Here is a 15073-nt window from a genome sequence, read left to right as displayed (position 1 = left end):
ACATTACAGAGTTTACATTCCTGCCCTTCATGGTGTCAAGAAGCCTCAGATCATTCTACAATCAACGCCATAGTTTTGAAGTGTAATCACTGTTGTAATGTGCAACACAACTGCCAGATTTTACATCAGCACAGTTGTAAAGAGGTTTTCTGTATAGCTATTACATAATTTAGCAACATACAGTTATGTTTCTACAGGAAACATTGTCATAACTCTGCTTTATTAACTTGCTCTTGAAAATGTCCATGACACACATTCTGACAGATCATCGTACCACTGAGCAATTAAAGGGCTACTATGTACTCAGTAGCCACTATAAATCAAGTAACCACAGACCCAGCAGAACCCTAATGTACATGACACTTTGCCTGGTCTTGGGAGTTCTGTTACATGAATCACTGATCAGGGAGGCACAAAGAGAGAATCTGAAATTACCGATAAATACTTTATTGTCTCAATGGAAAACCACGTGAACTTACACGGCCAATACCGGTGTGTACACCAACTAAGTTTTCCTGACCTTCCATGAACAGTCAAAGAACAAAAATAGATATTACCAGTTAAAAATTAGTTTCTGCTGCTGGTCACGTTTCCCGTAGCCATGTTTTGAATATCCATGTGTCCGTGGGGCTCCAAACATCCGTGTTAGTTGGTCTCCCTCAGAGTTACCGCTGCCAGCATACTTGAAGCATCTGCTTTTAAGTTCATTTCTTACCAATTCCAATATTACATTCCAGTGTCGTTGGCTGTAGGTCATCTGTCTGACCTTTAACACCTTTTTATTGGCTCTGTTCCAGGCCAGCATCCATTTATTGCCCCCTTCCTAGCAAGTGACAATTGTTTAATTTATGGCTCTTTGTTCTCAATCAGGCTCCAGCTTGAATCACGTAGACCAACATTCACAAACCGGCATATTACATCCATCCAAAGAACACCTCACAAGTAACTTCTTATTTGGAAATGATCTCTAGTTCAGCAGATTACCTGAGGCTTCATTGTGTGGACGTTATAACACCTATCAAGCCAAGCGACTAACACACAAAATGGAGAACACAGACTCTTCATATAATGGCAGCCCTCATCTCCTCCCTCGTGGCAAGAACAAAGGCAATTGGTCCGTAAGCGTCCACTGTCCTTGGTTCATTCGAATTCACTGGTTTGCAGACTGTAGTTCTTTCTGACCAACGGTTCTGTCTCACTGCAGTTCAAAGGGTTTGCACCCCCTCCTCTCCCCTCGCCCAAGCACGCGGACAGTGTGCCCAGGGGAATCCTGCAGTAGTGAAGCCCGATTCTGTTCTTGCCCAACATTCATACTTGAATGGTGATAGACGTAAGAATTTCTGCCTAGTTTACTTCTCCAGAGTCCAGGCTGCTCAGGTCAATAATGGTCAATAAAGCTCTGGCTTTGTCGGATCAGCTAACTCATACAAATTCTTGACGTAACAAACAGATTTTGTCTGATTCAGTGACGCAGGAAATAGTCAGGGAAGCAAGAGGGGAACAACCCTTAACATACTTGAGTAAAAGTATCCAATTTCAAAAGGGAGAGTCGTCATCATCATGTGCTGTGCAAATCACACATGGGCAATTATGGTCTTTGACCATGATTGCCTTTGGCAAGTATTCCTACAGAAGTGGTGTGCCATTGCCTTCTCTGGGCAGTGTCTTTACAAAATGTGCGACCCCAGCTATTATCACTACTCTTCAGAGATTGCCTGCTTGGCATCAGTGGTTGCAAACCAGGACTTATGATATGCGCCATTAGTTCATACGATCATCCATCACCTGCTCGGGGTGGGGGGGGGGGGGGTGAGTAAGCAAGGGTTACAACTTGCCCAAGGGTGCCCTGCAGCCTAGCAGAGGGGAAGGAGCACCTTACACTTTCTTTGGTAGAGATGTATCTCCACCACCCCCCACCCAAAAAAGGAGGATACCACAGCTAATTTTGATTGGATGAGTTGTGTTCCCTGATATTGATTGGCATTTGCCAGTGTAAGCCACAGGATGGGTTTAACCAGTGTTTCTGAAGCTTGTCATTGTGGGTGCCCCAGTTAATAGCAACAGGATGTTCCTTCATCACTGAATGGTCCTCCTAGGAAGTGTAAGATGATTGTCTGATGCTGAGGAAAAGGGCCCTGAGAAAGAGAGGGTGGAATTATAACGGGCTATGAGTTACAAAGAATTAGTATCTGTCGAAGGATGTGCTTTGCACAGTGGCATGCAGCTCTCCATCTTCGGGCTGATTGCCCTTCCTCTTGCCCAAAGGCTGAATAGAGTCTCTTGACCACTAGGAGAGGCTCAGAGACTTCATCTGAGCACTAGTCTCCTCATTGGTTTCATTGGCCCGGAATGGATATGAAGCTGCTGATGATATTTGGTATTGGCTTAGTTGCTCCTTGGCGATCCGATACTGATAAGTGCACATGTCCCCTGACCTGTACGAGTCGGTATAACCCTCAAAGCTGTTCAAACTCTTGGAAGTGACTGGTAGAGAGTAAGTGTGGCTTAAATTGCTCATCAACATCTGGGTAGGTTCACTTGAAGAACTTTGTAAAGAGCCGTAAACTGAGATGTAGCCACTCTGATGCTCAGATCCATGCAGGTTGAGTTTAGAGACAAGAGGCTTTCCAATATTCACTTCTTTCTTTTCCTCTATGATATCTTCCATTTGTTTGTACTGATAATGTAGACAGATGGAAAAGCTCAGCTCTTTCTATAGAATATCAGGGGAAACAAAAAAAAGGGTCAAGTTATTTATGTGATTTTGTGACCGACATACTCTTCCTTCCTCAAGTGTTTTATTCAATATGTCATTTTGTGTGCGAGCGTACTTGTGTGCATGCACACGCACGTGTATGATCAAGTGACTCTGACTTGGGATGAAAGCTCCAAACTTCCTGATGGACACACACTATCACATTTACATTTTAAGCCAGCAGATATCTGCAAAGTTACCAGCCAATGCATCAACAATGAAGTTGATCGCAGACTGGTGTAAGCCTGTAAGTTATCGGTTCAAGGTCCATTCTTGAATTTAACACGTGATTTAGACTGTTGTCCTGTGTGATGTTAAACCAATGACTAATCAGATCCAAAGGACTTGGGGGGGGGGGGGGGAAAGAGGTGGGAAGGTATTCTCAGTCCTTTCCAACAATTCTCTCCCAATCAAAAATGGGTCACCAAACCACTTCCATAAACTATGGAAAATATGTAAAGCCCTGCATTTGCATTCTATAGAAATACTACCTGGTGGTTCAGCTGGTGGTGTGATGGGCAGCGCAATGGCACTTTGGGTGGATCGGCTGTCTCACAGATCCATAATATTGGGATTGATTCTGATCTCTGATGCTATGTGTGAAGTATGTGTAACTGCGGAAATTTCCTCCAGGTGCTCTGGTTCCCTCCCATATCCCGAAGAGGTTCAGGTTATCAGGTTAACTGTAGATGCAAGGCTCAAGAAGTGGGTTGTGTCAATGAATACAGGAGAGATTCTGCTACAGGGAAATAAAAGTGTGGATGGGACTGATGGTATTGCCCTGAAAGAACTGCGTAGACTAGATGGGCAAAATGGTCTGTTTCGCAGTTGTAAGGAAATACGTGACATATATGACTCTAAAAGTATGCATAAACATACTCAGCATGTGGATTCAGGGAATGGTTGCTTACCCTTAGTTTCTGTAGACCACTAAGCCTGGTGTAGAGACACTGCTCTGGAAAGTTAAAGCTGCTAAATGAGAAGAAGACACTGCCCGTCTCCTCTGGACAGCCTTTGTTGGTCTGCTTGAGGTTGACATCCAAGTCCTGGCATTCAACAGTAAAAGAGGAAAGTCATAGATCTTTCAGCCCACCAACTATGTACTGACCGTCAACCATCCATTCGCAGTAACCTGGTTACACAGTCTTATCATGAACTAGAATGTGGCCTTTAACATGATAATCGCTCCTTCACTGATCTGAGCCAGACACACAGCAATATTTCAGATTTTCTTTTCATTGTATCATCTCTCTCTCCAGCTCTCCTACAGGACTCTCTTGTAGGGGTCTGGTTGGTAGTCCTGCAACACCTCACCATCTCAGTTCCCACTTTACAATAGGTATCACCGGATGGCAGTGAAACTCAGCTTCCTCCCACTTAACCCAGAAGTACTGAAGCCAATTGTAGCCTTAGTTCCTCGGTCAGCTGAGAACAGCAACCTCAGCACAGACAGATAAATTCAGACTGTTCTGATTTGTGCACCAAGCACGGTCATGTTCAGGTATGGATAAAATGAGGGAAGTGCAAACACCAAAGAGTTGCCACCTCCTGGAATGATGAAAACCTGGGGCAATTGTCCAATTTTCTGCAAGTATGTTGTCTCAGTCTACTCTTCTTGCAAGTGGAACCATGAGCTGGTAGACCTGGAGTGAGTCATTGACAGCAAGGAATTATTGTACATTGTTACGTACCCCGTAACTGGGTCACTTACCAGCAAAGATAGAGAGGTCCGTTGAAGTCTGATGGTACTATTTTTAACGGTATTTATTGATAAAAATACACAAAAATAATATCAATGCAAACATACATATAATATACGTCGTCAATACTAAATCTAAAAGTGCGGGTATAATAATAATCAATAAGAAATAGCTCTATCGTTGTCTAGGGGATAATGTATTGTCCGATGGAAATATAAAAGTCACTTTAGTTCATTCAAGCTGTAGGCTGCAGCCTTTGGTTGGAGTCAAGAGAGAGAGTTAAACTTGCCCATTCCTTTTATGAGGTCAATCCTTCGAGAGTCGGTGGGGGCTGAATTTTCCTTTGTTGTTAGCTAAAACCGTTCTTCCGTGGCAAGACCCACCAATTCCGAGGCAAATGGAAAAGGACGCACGTGGGCTGTTTCCACCGGCTTTCGCTATTACGCTGTTACAGGAGTTCTAGCATTTCTTCTGGTGCATCTGAAGGGGCTGTTCCCCAGACCCTCTTTTATCCTGACTCACAGGGTCTCAGATGTCAATCAGGGTGGGATGATGCAATCCCTCCACCAACCCCCCCTCGGTTCATTGCCTGGGGGCTTCGATGCATCGTACAGTATTCAATACACAATCCCGTCTCCAAGAGACAATAGCCGTTATCAATGGTTCCGCCTTTCGGAGGCCAGGACACATTCCAAACTCTTTGTGGATTCTGCATGTCTTTCTCTCATTTCCTGGGTCTCCTGAACTGACTTAATAGTGATCTTGCGAATCTCAAAAAGGAGGGGGCCACGGACGTAACAACATAAACACGAAAAATCCAAAGCAACACACACAAAATGCTGGAGGAACTCAGCAGGTCAGGCAACATCTATGGAAAAGAATAAACAGTTGATGCTTTGGTCTGAGACCCTTCTTCAGGACTGAGAAGGTAGGGGGAAGATGCAAAAATAAAAGGTGGGGGGGGAAATGAGGCTAGCTGGAGGGTGATAGGTGAAGCCAGGTGGTTGTGAAAAATAAAGGACTGGGGAAAAAAATAATCTGATAGGAGAGGAGAGTGGACCATAGGAAAAAGTGTAGCAGGAGGGGACCCAAGGGTAAGTAATAGGCAGGTGAGAAGTAAAATGTCAAAGTGGGGAATAGAGGAAGAGGGGAGGGGGAGGGATTTTTTTGATATTCATATTCATACCAACAAGTTGGAGACTACTCAGACAGAATAAAAGGTGTTGCTCCTCCACCCTGAGGGTGGCCTCATCTTGACACAAGTGGAGGCCGTGGACTGACATGACGGAACAGGAATGGGAATTGGAATTAAAATGTTTGGCCACCAGGAAGTCTGCTTGTGGCAGATAGTGCAGAGGTCCTCGGCGAAGTGGTACCCCATTTTATGACGTGTTTCTTCAATGTAGAGGAGGCTGCATCGGAAGCAATGGACACAGTAGATAACCCCAGCAGATTCACAGGTGAGATGTTGTCTCACCTGGGAGGACTGTCTGGGGCCCTATACGGAGGTGAGGGAGGAGGTGTACGGACAGGTGTAGCAATTAGGCCGCTTGCAGGGCTAAGTGCCTGGAGGGAGATTAGTGAGGAGGGACAGGAGAATCCTTGTGGAAAGCTGGGGGTGGGTGGGGGGGGCAGTAAAGATATGTTCAGTGGTAAGATCCCTTTGGAGATGGCTGAAGTTGCAGAGGATATTGTGTTGTATGTGAAGACTGATGGGGTGGTAGGCAAAGACAAAAGGTGGTGGGAAGATGGACTGAGTGCAGATGTGTGGGAAATGGATGACATATGGCAAAGGGCAGTATCAATAGTGGAGGGAGAAAAACACTGTTCTTTAAAGATAGGGCATCTCTAACGTCCTGGAATGGAAAGCCATGCCCTGACAACAGATGTGGTGAAGGTGAGGAAACTGAGAAAAGGGAATAGCATTTTTACAGGAGATAGGGCGGGAAGAGGAATTGTCGAGATAACCATGGAATCCTTAGGTTTATAAAAGATGTCAGTTGACAGTTTGTCTCCAGAAATGGAGACAGAGAGATTGAGAAAGCGGAGGGAGATGTCAGAGATGGAGCAATTGAATTTAAGGGCAGGGTGAAAGTTAAAGACAAAGTTGATAAAATTGACGAGCTCAGCATGAAGCAGCACCAATGCAGCCATCAATGTAGTGGAGGAAGAGTTGACGAGTATAACTGCAAAAGGCTTTGAATATGGACTGTTATACATAGCCAATGAAGAGGCAGGCATACCTGAGGCCCATGTGAGCGCCCATGGCTACCCCTTGAGTTTAGAGAAAGAGGGAGGATCCAAAGGAAAAATAATTCAGGGTGAGGTCCAGTTCTGCCAGATGGAGGAGAGTGGTGGTAGAGGGGATTTGGTTTGTTCTTTTGTCAAAAAAGCAGAGAGCTTTGAGACCTTCTTGATGGGGGATAGAAGTGTATATGGTTAAGATGAGGCAGTCAGGGCAAGGGAATTGAAAGTTACTGAGGAGATTTGGGAAATGACAAGTGTTGTGGATGTAGGTGGGAAGGGACTGAACTAAGGGAGATAGAATGGAATCTAGATATGAGGACACAAGTTCAGTAGGACAGAAGCAGGCAGAGACAATAGGCTACCCGAACCATCCATACATGCTTCTAGCTAGAAATCACTGATCACCTTGGTCCTTTTGCATATGAATCCCTCCACCTCACCAAAACCTCAGCAATTCCTCTACTGGAGAACATTCATGGCCAACAACCAGATTTTTGTCCTTGTTTTGGCTAGAACTTGCACCTGTACTGTTGTTAGGTTGAGTCACGTTTACACTATTGTTATCAAGCAGTGCAGTTTCACACTAACATGCTGACTACAATGTGAAAGATACTTAAAAAGATTGATGAGGAAATTTGTTGTTCCTTACCTCTGCAAAGTCTGTCAGTCTGGCTTCACATTTAATGACATGCTGGGGAGTTTGAACTATGCTGGCATAGATAATCATAATGTTTGAAAACTCTGCTGCAAATCCTAGACGAATCAAGGCTCCACAATCAAACTGGATGTACTTGCTTTCTGGTAGGACTAGAGAGGACAGCTTCATTAGTTACTGTGAACATTATGATCCTTTCTGGAGGACTTCATATCTTCTCACCCCAACTGTATAACTGTCAGACTGAGTGTTATCACATTGATCCAGAACTATAGAACTCTCACCTGCCTCAGCATTACATTCCTCCATGTTGTACAGCACCAAAAAACTTTGCAACTTCCTGGGACTAAAAGAAAATGGAGCCAGAGAGGGGCAACATTTTGTGGGACAGTGACTGCCACCAACTGTGTCATGCCCTCTTCTCTTTACTACATCAGGAAAGATTACAGGAGCCTGAAGACGCATATTCAATGACTTAGCAACTTTTTTTTCCTTCTCTGTCATCAGATTTCTGATCAGTCTATGAACATTAATTCATTATTCTTTTTCTTGCACTATTTATTTTGAAATTTATAGTATTCTTTATGTCTTTGTGTATACTGTTGCCGCAAAAGAAAAGATTTCACGTCATGTAAGTCACTGACAATAAACCTGATTCTTACTCTGATCCATGCAAAGGAGTCCTAGGACCCACATATTAAATCAGTCTTCATTTTCTAACATCAACAGATCTTGGCGTTGTGATTTGGAGTGCATCCACCAATGACAGGAAAAGGCCTTGGACCCAGTATGTCCCAAAAAAACAATCCCTTAAATGGATTTGAATGGTGGGAGTTCAAGGGGCTGCAAAAAAGGGGAGGTCAAGGTCAAGGCTCTCTTATCATGTTTTTAAAACCCCAGAGTAGAGTCATTTCACCAAACTATTGCTAGCTGAATCAGTACTCTTCTTCTGGGTACTTAACCCTTGGAGTAAACGTTGCCTCCTATTTTCATTCTTGCTCCGAGCACTTTTGTTTAATTCCTCCTGAATCTGTAAAAGCTTACATTAAAACATCCCCTTCCTCAAACAACAAACCCAGTCCTTCCTCAGTTCCTGATTCCGAGGCTCCATTACACCATTGCCTCTCGGAGAGTTACTCCTCCTCCAGGATTCATTTCCTGGATTTGTTAAAGCAGTAACCGCATTAAGAAAGCTTCACCATTTAGAAATCTGAGACACAAGTGATTCTGCAGATGCTAGAAATATTGAGCAACACATACAAAATGCTGCAGGAACTTAGCAGGTCAGGTAGCATCCACGGAGGGTAATAGATCAGGACCGATGAAAGCTCTCAGCCCCTATTTATTTCCCTTTATAGTGCACACATAATGCTGACTTTCTCCAGTAGCTTGGATATCAACAACTGACATTCTATTAAACTTTTGACATATTTGTGCTTCATTTTTAATTGAGAGCTGGTAATTGGAGATGCAGATTCTGAAGGTTCCATATTCTCTATGCTTGTGTGTTACCCCTTTTGGCTGGAGGCTACAACTGCCCCAGCACCAAGGATAGGCGGCTGAACTCTCCCAAAGCTGGAGTCCATTGTGAACAACATTGAATGTAGTTGAGAAACTCTGCGGCATTCATTGGGAATGTTTGATGTGATTAACAGCCATTTGGGCAAGACAGGAGCACATTTGTGCTAAAGGAACTTTCCTTTATTGAAGACATTCGAATGGAGAAAGGCAATGGAAATATATGGCAAATTCTATTAAAATTAGCGCTAAACAAGAGGCCATGGCTCACTGCACAGCTCCACGACAGGCTGAAGGATTGTGATGCTGCTTTCAGATCAGGGGGAAGTGACAGCTCTCAGGGAAACAAAGCTTGTGCTTTTCCTGCTCCATCAAGAAGGCGAAATGGGGGCATTCTCAGAGAATTTACAGCCACTCCTGTGATACCAGGCACACGAGGCACATGTGGCAGGGAATTCCGAGGACTACAGACCGCAAGTCTACCCCGCACGTGAGTGACCAGGACGCTTTACTCCCTGAGAAGCTGAAAGTCTTCTACGCCAAGTTTGTTGCGCAGAACTAAGTGCTGGTGAGGAAGATGCCCTCCCCCCGGGGGAGCAGACACTCCATCTGGCTGAAGCTGAGGTGAGGAAGAGAAAAGCCCACGCAAAGCTGTGGGGCCTGATAACATACCAGATCGGGTTCCGAAAGACCATGCAACCCAGCAGATGGATATATTCAACATCTGTTTGGAACAGTCCATTATCCCCTCGGCTTTCAAGGCAGCAACCATCATTCCAGTGCCAAAGAAGGTGACAGTAATCTGCCTAAATGACGATCATCCAGTGGCATTAACATCAACCATTGTGAAATGCTTTGAACGGCTGGTCAAGCCTTTCTCCTGGCTACCTTGGACCCTTTCCAGTTTGCTTATCGCTCAAACCAATCCACTGATAATACAACAGGCTCTGCCCTTCACTCTGTCCTGTCCCACCTGGAAAATGGGGCCTCATGTGCCAGACTGCAATTTATAGACCGTCCTCGCTGGGTCTCAACGCCTTCCTCTGCAACTGGATACTGGACTTCTTGAGTAAGGCCACAGTCAGTCCGTGAGGGCAGCAACGTCTCTCCACCCATTACGCCGAGCACTGGCTCTCCCCAAGGCTGGGTGCTCAGCCCACTGCTGCTCACACTGATGACGCATGACTGTGTCTCAGGATCCAGATCAAACAGTGTGATCGAGTTTACGGATGACGCAACAGTTGTTGGCCTGATGAAGAATGGATGGAGTATAGAGAGGAAGTGAGTGGCTGATGGATTGTTGTGAGAAGCATAACTTAAGCCTGAACTTGAAGAAGACAAAGGAAATCATTGTGGACTTCAAGAAGGTGCAGATGAACCATCCCCCTCTGCGAATACATGGCTGTTCCGTAGAGAGTTAGGTGCACCACATTCCTGGGAGTTCACATCCTGGATGACCTCACCTGGTCCCTTAATATTAGCTCCCTGAACAAGACGACACAGCAGTCCTCCACTTCCTAAAAAGATTGAGGCAAGCAAGGCTCCCACCCCACATCTTAATTGTGTTTTACAGGAGCACCATTGAGAGTGTTCTGACAAGTTGCATCTCCATCTGGTATGTTAGCAACCAAGCATCGGACCAGAAGTCCCTATAAAGGACTGTGAGGACAGCTGAGAGGATCATAGGGGTCTCCCTACCATCCATCAGAGATCTTCATCAGGAGCACTGTGTACGCAGGGCCCTTAGTGTTATTAAGGATCCCACCCATCCATCCAGCATCCTCTGAGACCTTCTACCAACAGGCAGGAGACTCCGATGCATAAAAACAAGAACAGTCAGGATGAGAAACAGTTTCTTCCCCCCAGACCATTAGATTTCTGAACACCCTGCCACATCATATTCGAAGTGTCACTGGTTAATCTGTTCTGTACCTTACAAGATTTAATATTTATGCACTTTAGTTCGTTATTTATGAATGATTCATCTGTAGATTTTATCCTTCAAAAGTTATCATGTGTTATGTGTTGAATGTATACTACTGTGCTTTACACCTTGATTTGAAGAAACATTATCTCATTTCTACATACATGTATATAGTTAAATGACAATAAACTTGACTTGACATGAAACCCAAAAGAATTACGTAACCCCATACAGGTTTATAAATTGTAAAATATGCAAGTATATTGAAGCCTTTTTACCATTGCTTACCATTGGCCTTGGCCCACTGCAAGTTCCTGACTGAAAACTCATCGTAATAATCCGGCGGGTGGATCTTATCTCTTAACGACCGTCTCTCTGATAGGCTACTCCGGATCTCCAAAGCCTGTCTTCCCTTTGTAAGCTCACATTTTCCCATATCTGTAATTGCAAAAGGGAAAGAGACTGAGAGGGACAACTTATTATCATTCTTAGCGCTTTTACGCAATTTGTTGGCCTTCTCAGCATCAGGGTTACAGCGGGAATCCTTGTCCTGAAACCATTCTACTAAATCTCGTTCCATGGACCTTCACATTCATGACCAAAGTAGTGTCATGACCAAAATTAAACACAATTCTCCAATTATGGCTGAAGTTGTGTTTCACAAAAACAGCCTCCCTGCTTTTGCCTCAACCATCCCTTTGCTTCCATGGGTGCAGTTTGACATACTGAGTTCCTCTAGCACTTTGCTTTTTGCTCCAGATTCAGGCATCTGCAGGCCCGTGTGTCTCCCTTCTCCTGTACTCTATTCCTCTGTGTAGCCATAAACATTCTTTCTCAGCATGCCGAGGAGATTCACTAGGATGTTACCTGGTCTGGTGGACTTTAGTTATGGGAATCATTGGATGGCCTGGGCTAGTTATACATGGAGCAAAATTGACTGAGGTGTGACCTGAATGAAGTATACAAAATTATGAGGCATACATAGGTTAGTCCGTCAGAATCTTTTCCCTTTGAAGATCACAAACAAGAGGGCATGGATTTAAGGTAAGAGGAAGGAGATTTCAAAATGATTTAAGGAGAATGTTTTTATTTACAGAGTAGTTGACATCTAGAACATGTTGCTAGATGAAGTAGCGGGGAAAGAAGTACATTGCCCATGTGTGAGCAAATGTTGCATTTTTGGAGGAATAATAGGGACAGGACATACACAATGAATTGTAGGACCTTAGGGACTAGAGGGACATCACAGGTCACAGATGGATGCGACCTAAACAAAGGCCTCTCCTCATAGTTGTGGTTACAACAAAATATATGATTGTGCTGGAGATGGTCCAGTGGCAATTCACAAGGATGTTGCCTGGGATGGAACATTTCAGATACAAGGAGACACTAGATAGACTGGGTTTGTTTTACTTTGCGTGGAGGAGGCTGAAGGGAGACCTGATAGAAGTATACAATGTTATGAAGGGCATAGAGCAGATGATAGCAGACTTTTTTCCCCATAGCAGGGGTGGCTAATTCTAAGAGGAAGAGATTTAAGATAAGGAGTAAGAGGTTTAGAGGAAAACTGAGGAAAAATGTTCTCACTTAGAGGGTGGTTGGAACACACTGTCAGAGGTAGGTTCTCTCATGCTTTAGTAAGAAATCAAAGTCTGGACAGGAATTGTCATTACATAGAGCACTTGTGATCAGGCATTCACAGATGTGATTAGTATGGATGGGCACTTGGTGGTTGGCATGGACATAGTGAGCTGTATAGCCTGTTTGACTATGCTGCTGAATCAGTGATTCCGTGACTATATTGCACATTAAAAATAGTGTTGTCCTAGCTCTGATGGCTGGTGACACCATTGTGTACCAATGTCCAGTCTGTGTACCAGGACACGTAGCTTACTGTCCTTAGGCCAATTCTCCAAGTGGCCACATACTCTTCTGTTTCAGGAGCTTCCATCTGACTCATATGTTTTTATTTTCAAGCCTGTCAGATATTTTCTGAAAGTTCATGTGGACAACATCTGCTGCATCACTTCCATTGGCCTTCTCTGTTACTATGTCAGAAATTTCAAACAGCTTTGTCCAACGTGACTTGCCTGTACGAAACCTCTGCTGGCTTCTCTTTATCAGCGCAAACTCTTCAAGTGTCTATTCATTCCTTCCCTGACTATTACCTCCAAAATCCTCCTCACAACTGCTGTTAAACTGACCAACCTGCACCTTTCATGTCATCACACACCTTTTTTCAACAAAGATTTCATATTTACCATTCACCAGTCTTGACGCCTCACCAGTGCACATTTAACCACACAAAAGGAAATGATTTCAAAAACACACATCTTCAGCACAATGAAAAGCCCTAAAGCAATTTATTTTCTTCTGGGCCATCTGTAGAAGGTACCCATACTGTTGCTAGATATGGCATCCTGAGATTTAGATCCAGAGATAGATAATGGAACAGTATTGGAGGTCCTGCCAGAGCTGCCTAGGCAAGAAATTTCAGTACAAGATGGTACTCCCTCTATACACTGTTCACTGGTGGTAAAAGGAATTAATGTTTAGGAGTGCTGGGTGTATCAAAACAGCAAACTGGATGGTGCTGAGCTTCTTGCATGATGTTGGAGTTGCACGCAATCTAAGAAATTCAACAGAGTTCCACCACTCTATGAACTTGTGCCTTATAGATAGTGGAGAAGCTCTGCGGTGTTGTGCGGAAGCCACTCACTGCAGGATAAAGACTCTGACCTGCTTTCATTAGGCATCATATTATGTAATTGGCACAGATGAGTTTCTGGCCAATGGTGACGCACCGGGATGTTGAAGGTAGTGGGCTCAATGATTGCACTGTCATCGAAAGTCAAGGATAGGTGGTTTGAATTGTCTTGTTGCTGATGGTTAGGGCCTGTCACTTTAGCAGTGTGCTTAGCATTTATATCAACCATAAATGTCTAGGGCTTGAAAGAATAAATGAAGCAGAAACAGACTGTTTCACTTGTGAATGGAAATGAACATTGTGCAAATATCAGTGCACATTTCATAACATGAATGTTATCAAACAAAAAGTGGCCAGAAGATAAATTATATGTTTCCTCATAGAGGTCTTAAACCCTCCTCCTACAGCTCTGGCCTACAGCTTGACCTCAAGCTGATGCAGTTGCCAACATCCTGGTTTATTTTGGAATCACTAAGAATTGAAGATGAATTATCTGGTAAAAAGCTGGAAGAAAATCAGTAATTAGTGTTTTAAAATGTTTTGCTTTTTTTTTCTTTATTTAGAACAGAACAGCCCATGAAATTGTGCTGATCTTTTTATCCTACTCCAGAACAGCAAAAATTAGTGGGAAGTTAGAGGATTGGGAAGCTTTTAAGAACCAATAGAAAACTATAAGGATAGAATAGATGAAATTTGGAAGTAAGCTAGCCAATAATATAAAAAAGGATACTGAAAGTTTTTTCATCCATATAAAGTATAAAAGAGAGGGAAGAATGATATTGGACTGTTGGAAAATTATGTTGGGGAGGTAGTAATGGGGAACAAAGAAATGGCAGACAAACTTAATAAGTATTTGCATCAGTCTTTACTGTGGAAGACACTAGCAGTATTCCAGAATTCTAGAGAGTCAGAGGGAAGAAGTAAGTGTAATCACTATTGCTAATGAGAAGGTGCTTGGGAAGCTGAAAGGACTGAAGGTAGATAATTCACCCAGACCAGATGGACTGCACATCAGGATTCAGAAAGCAGTAGTTGAAAAGATTGTGGAGGCATTAGTAATGATCTTTCAAGACTCATTAGATTCTGGCATGGTTCTGGAGGACTGGAAATTTGCAAATGTCACTCCACTCTAACAAGGAATGGTGGCAAAAGAAAGGCAATTATAAGGCATTTAGGCTGAATTCAGTGGCTGGAAAGACTTTGGAGTCTATTATTAAGGGTGAGTTTTGGGTTACTTGGAGGTGCATCGTAAAGTGGGCTGAAGTCATCATGGCTTCCTTAAGGGGAAGTCTTGCCTGACAGATCTGTCAGAATTCTTCGAGGAAGTAACAAGCGGGGTGGACAAACGAGAGGCAGTGGGGGTGTCATTTACTTGGACTTCGGAAAGGCATTTGATAAGGTGTCACACATGAGGGTGTGTGAAGAAATAACAAGCAGGATAGAAAAAGGAGAATTGGTGGATGTTGTGCACTTGGATTTTCAGAAGGCCTTTCACAGGGTGCTGCACGTGAAGCTGCTTAACAAGATGAGTGCCCGTTGTATTACAGGAAAGACACGAGCTTTGATA

At 43.7% G+C, this 15073-nt stretch overlaps 1 protein-coding gene across 1 annotated transcript in view; it reads right to left on the bottom strand.

Moving 5' to 3' along the window:
- Window positions 1-242: 242 nt before the first annotated feature.
- Window positions 243-15073, bottom strand: part of malt2 (MALT paracaspase 2) — a 64188-nt gene continuing 49357 nt past the window's right edge. Inside the window, exons 14-17 of the mRNA XM_073068687.1 lie at window positions 11088-11237; window positions 7352-7509; window positions 3667-3801; window positions 243-2713 (exon numbers count right to left, since the gene is read on the bottom strand). Of these exons, the coding sequence (XP_072924788.1) occupies window positions 2288-2713; window positions 3667-3801; window positions 7352-7509; window positions 11088-11237 (869 nt within the window). The 3' untranslated portion in view covers window positions 243-2287. The remainder of the gene's footprint in view (window positions 2714-3666; window positions 3802-7351; window positions 7510-11087; window positions 11238-15073) is intronic.

Source organism: Hemitrygon akajei, chromosome 16, assembly GCF_048418815.1.
Source record: "Hemitrygon akajei chromosome 16, sHemAka1.3, whole genome shotgun sequence".
NCBI lineage: Eukaryota > Metazoa > Chordata > Chondrichthyes > Myliobatiformes > Dasyatidae > Hemitrygon > Hemitrygon akajei.
The sequence above is the reverse complement of the archived record's forward strand: the minus strand, read 5'-3'. Positions and strand labels throughout refer to the sequence as shown.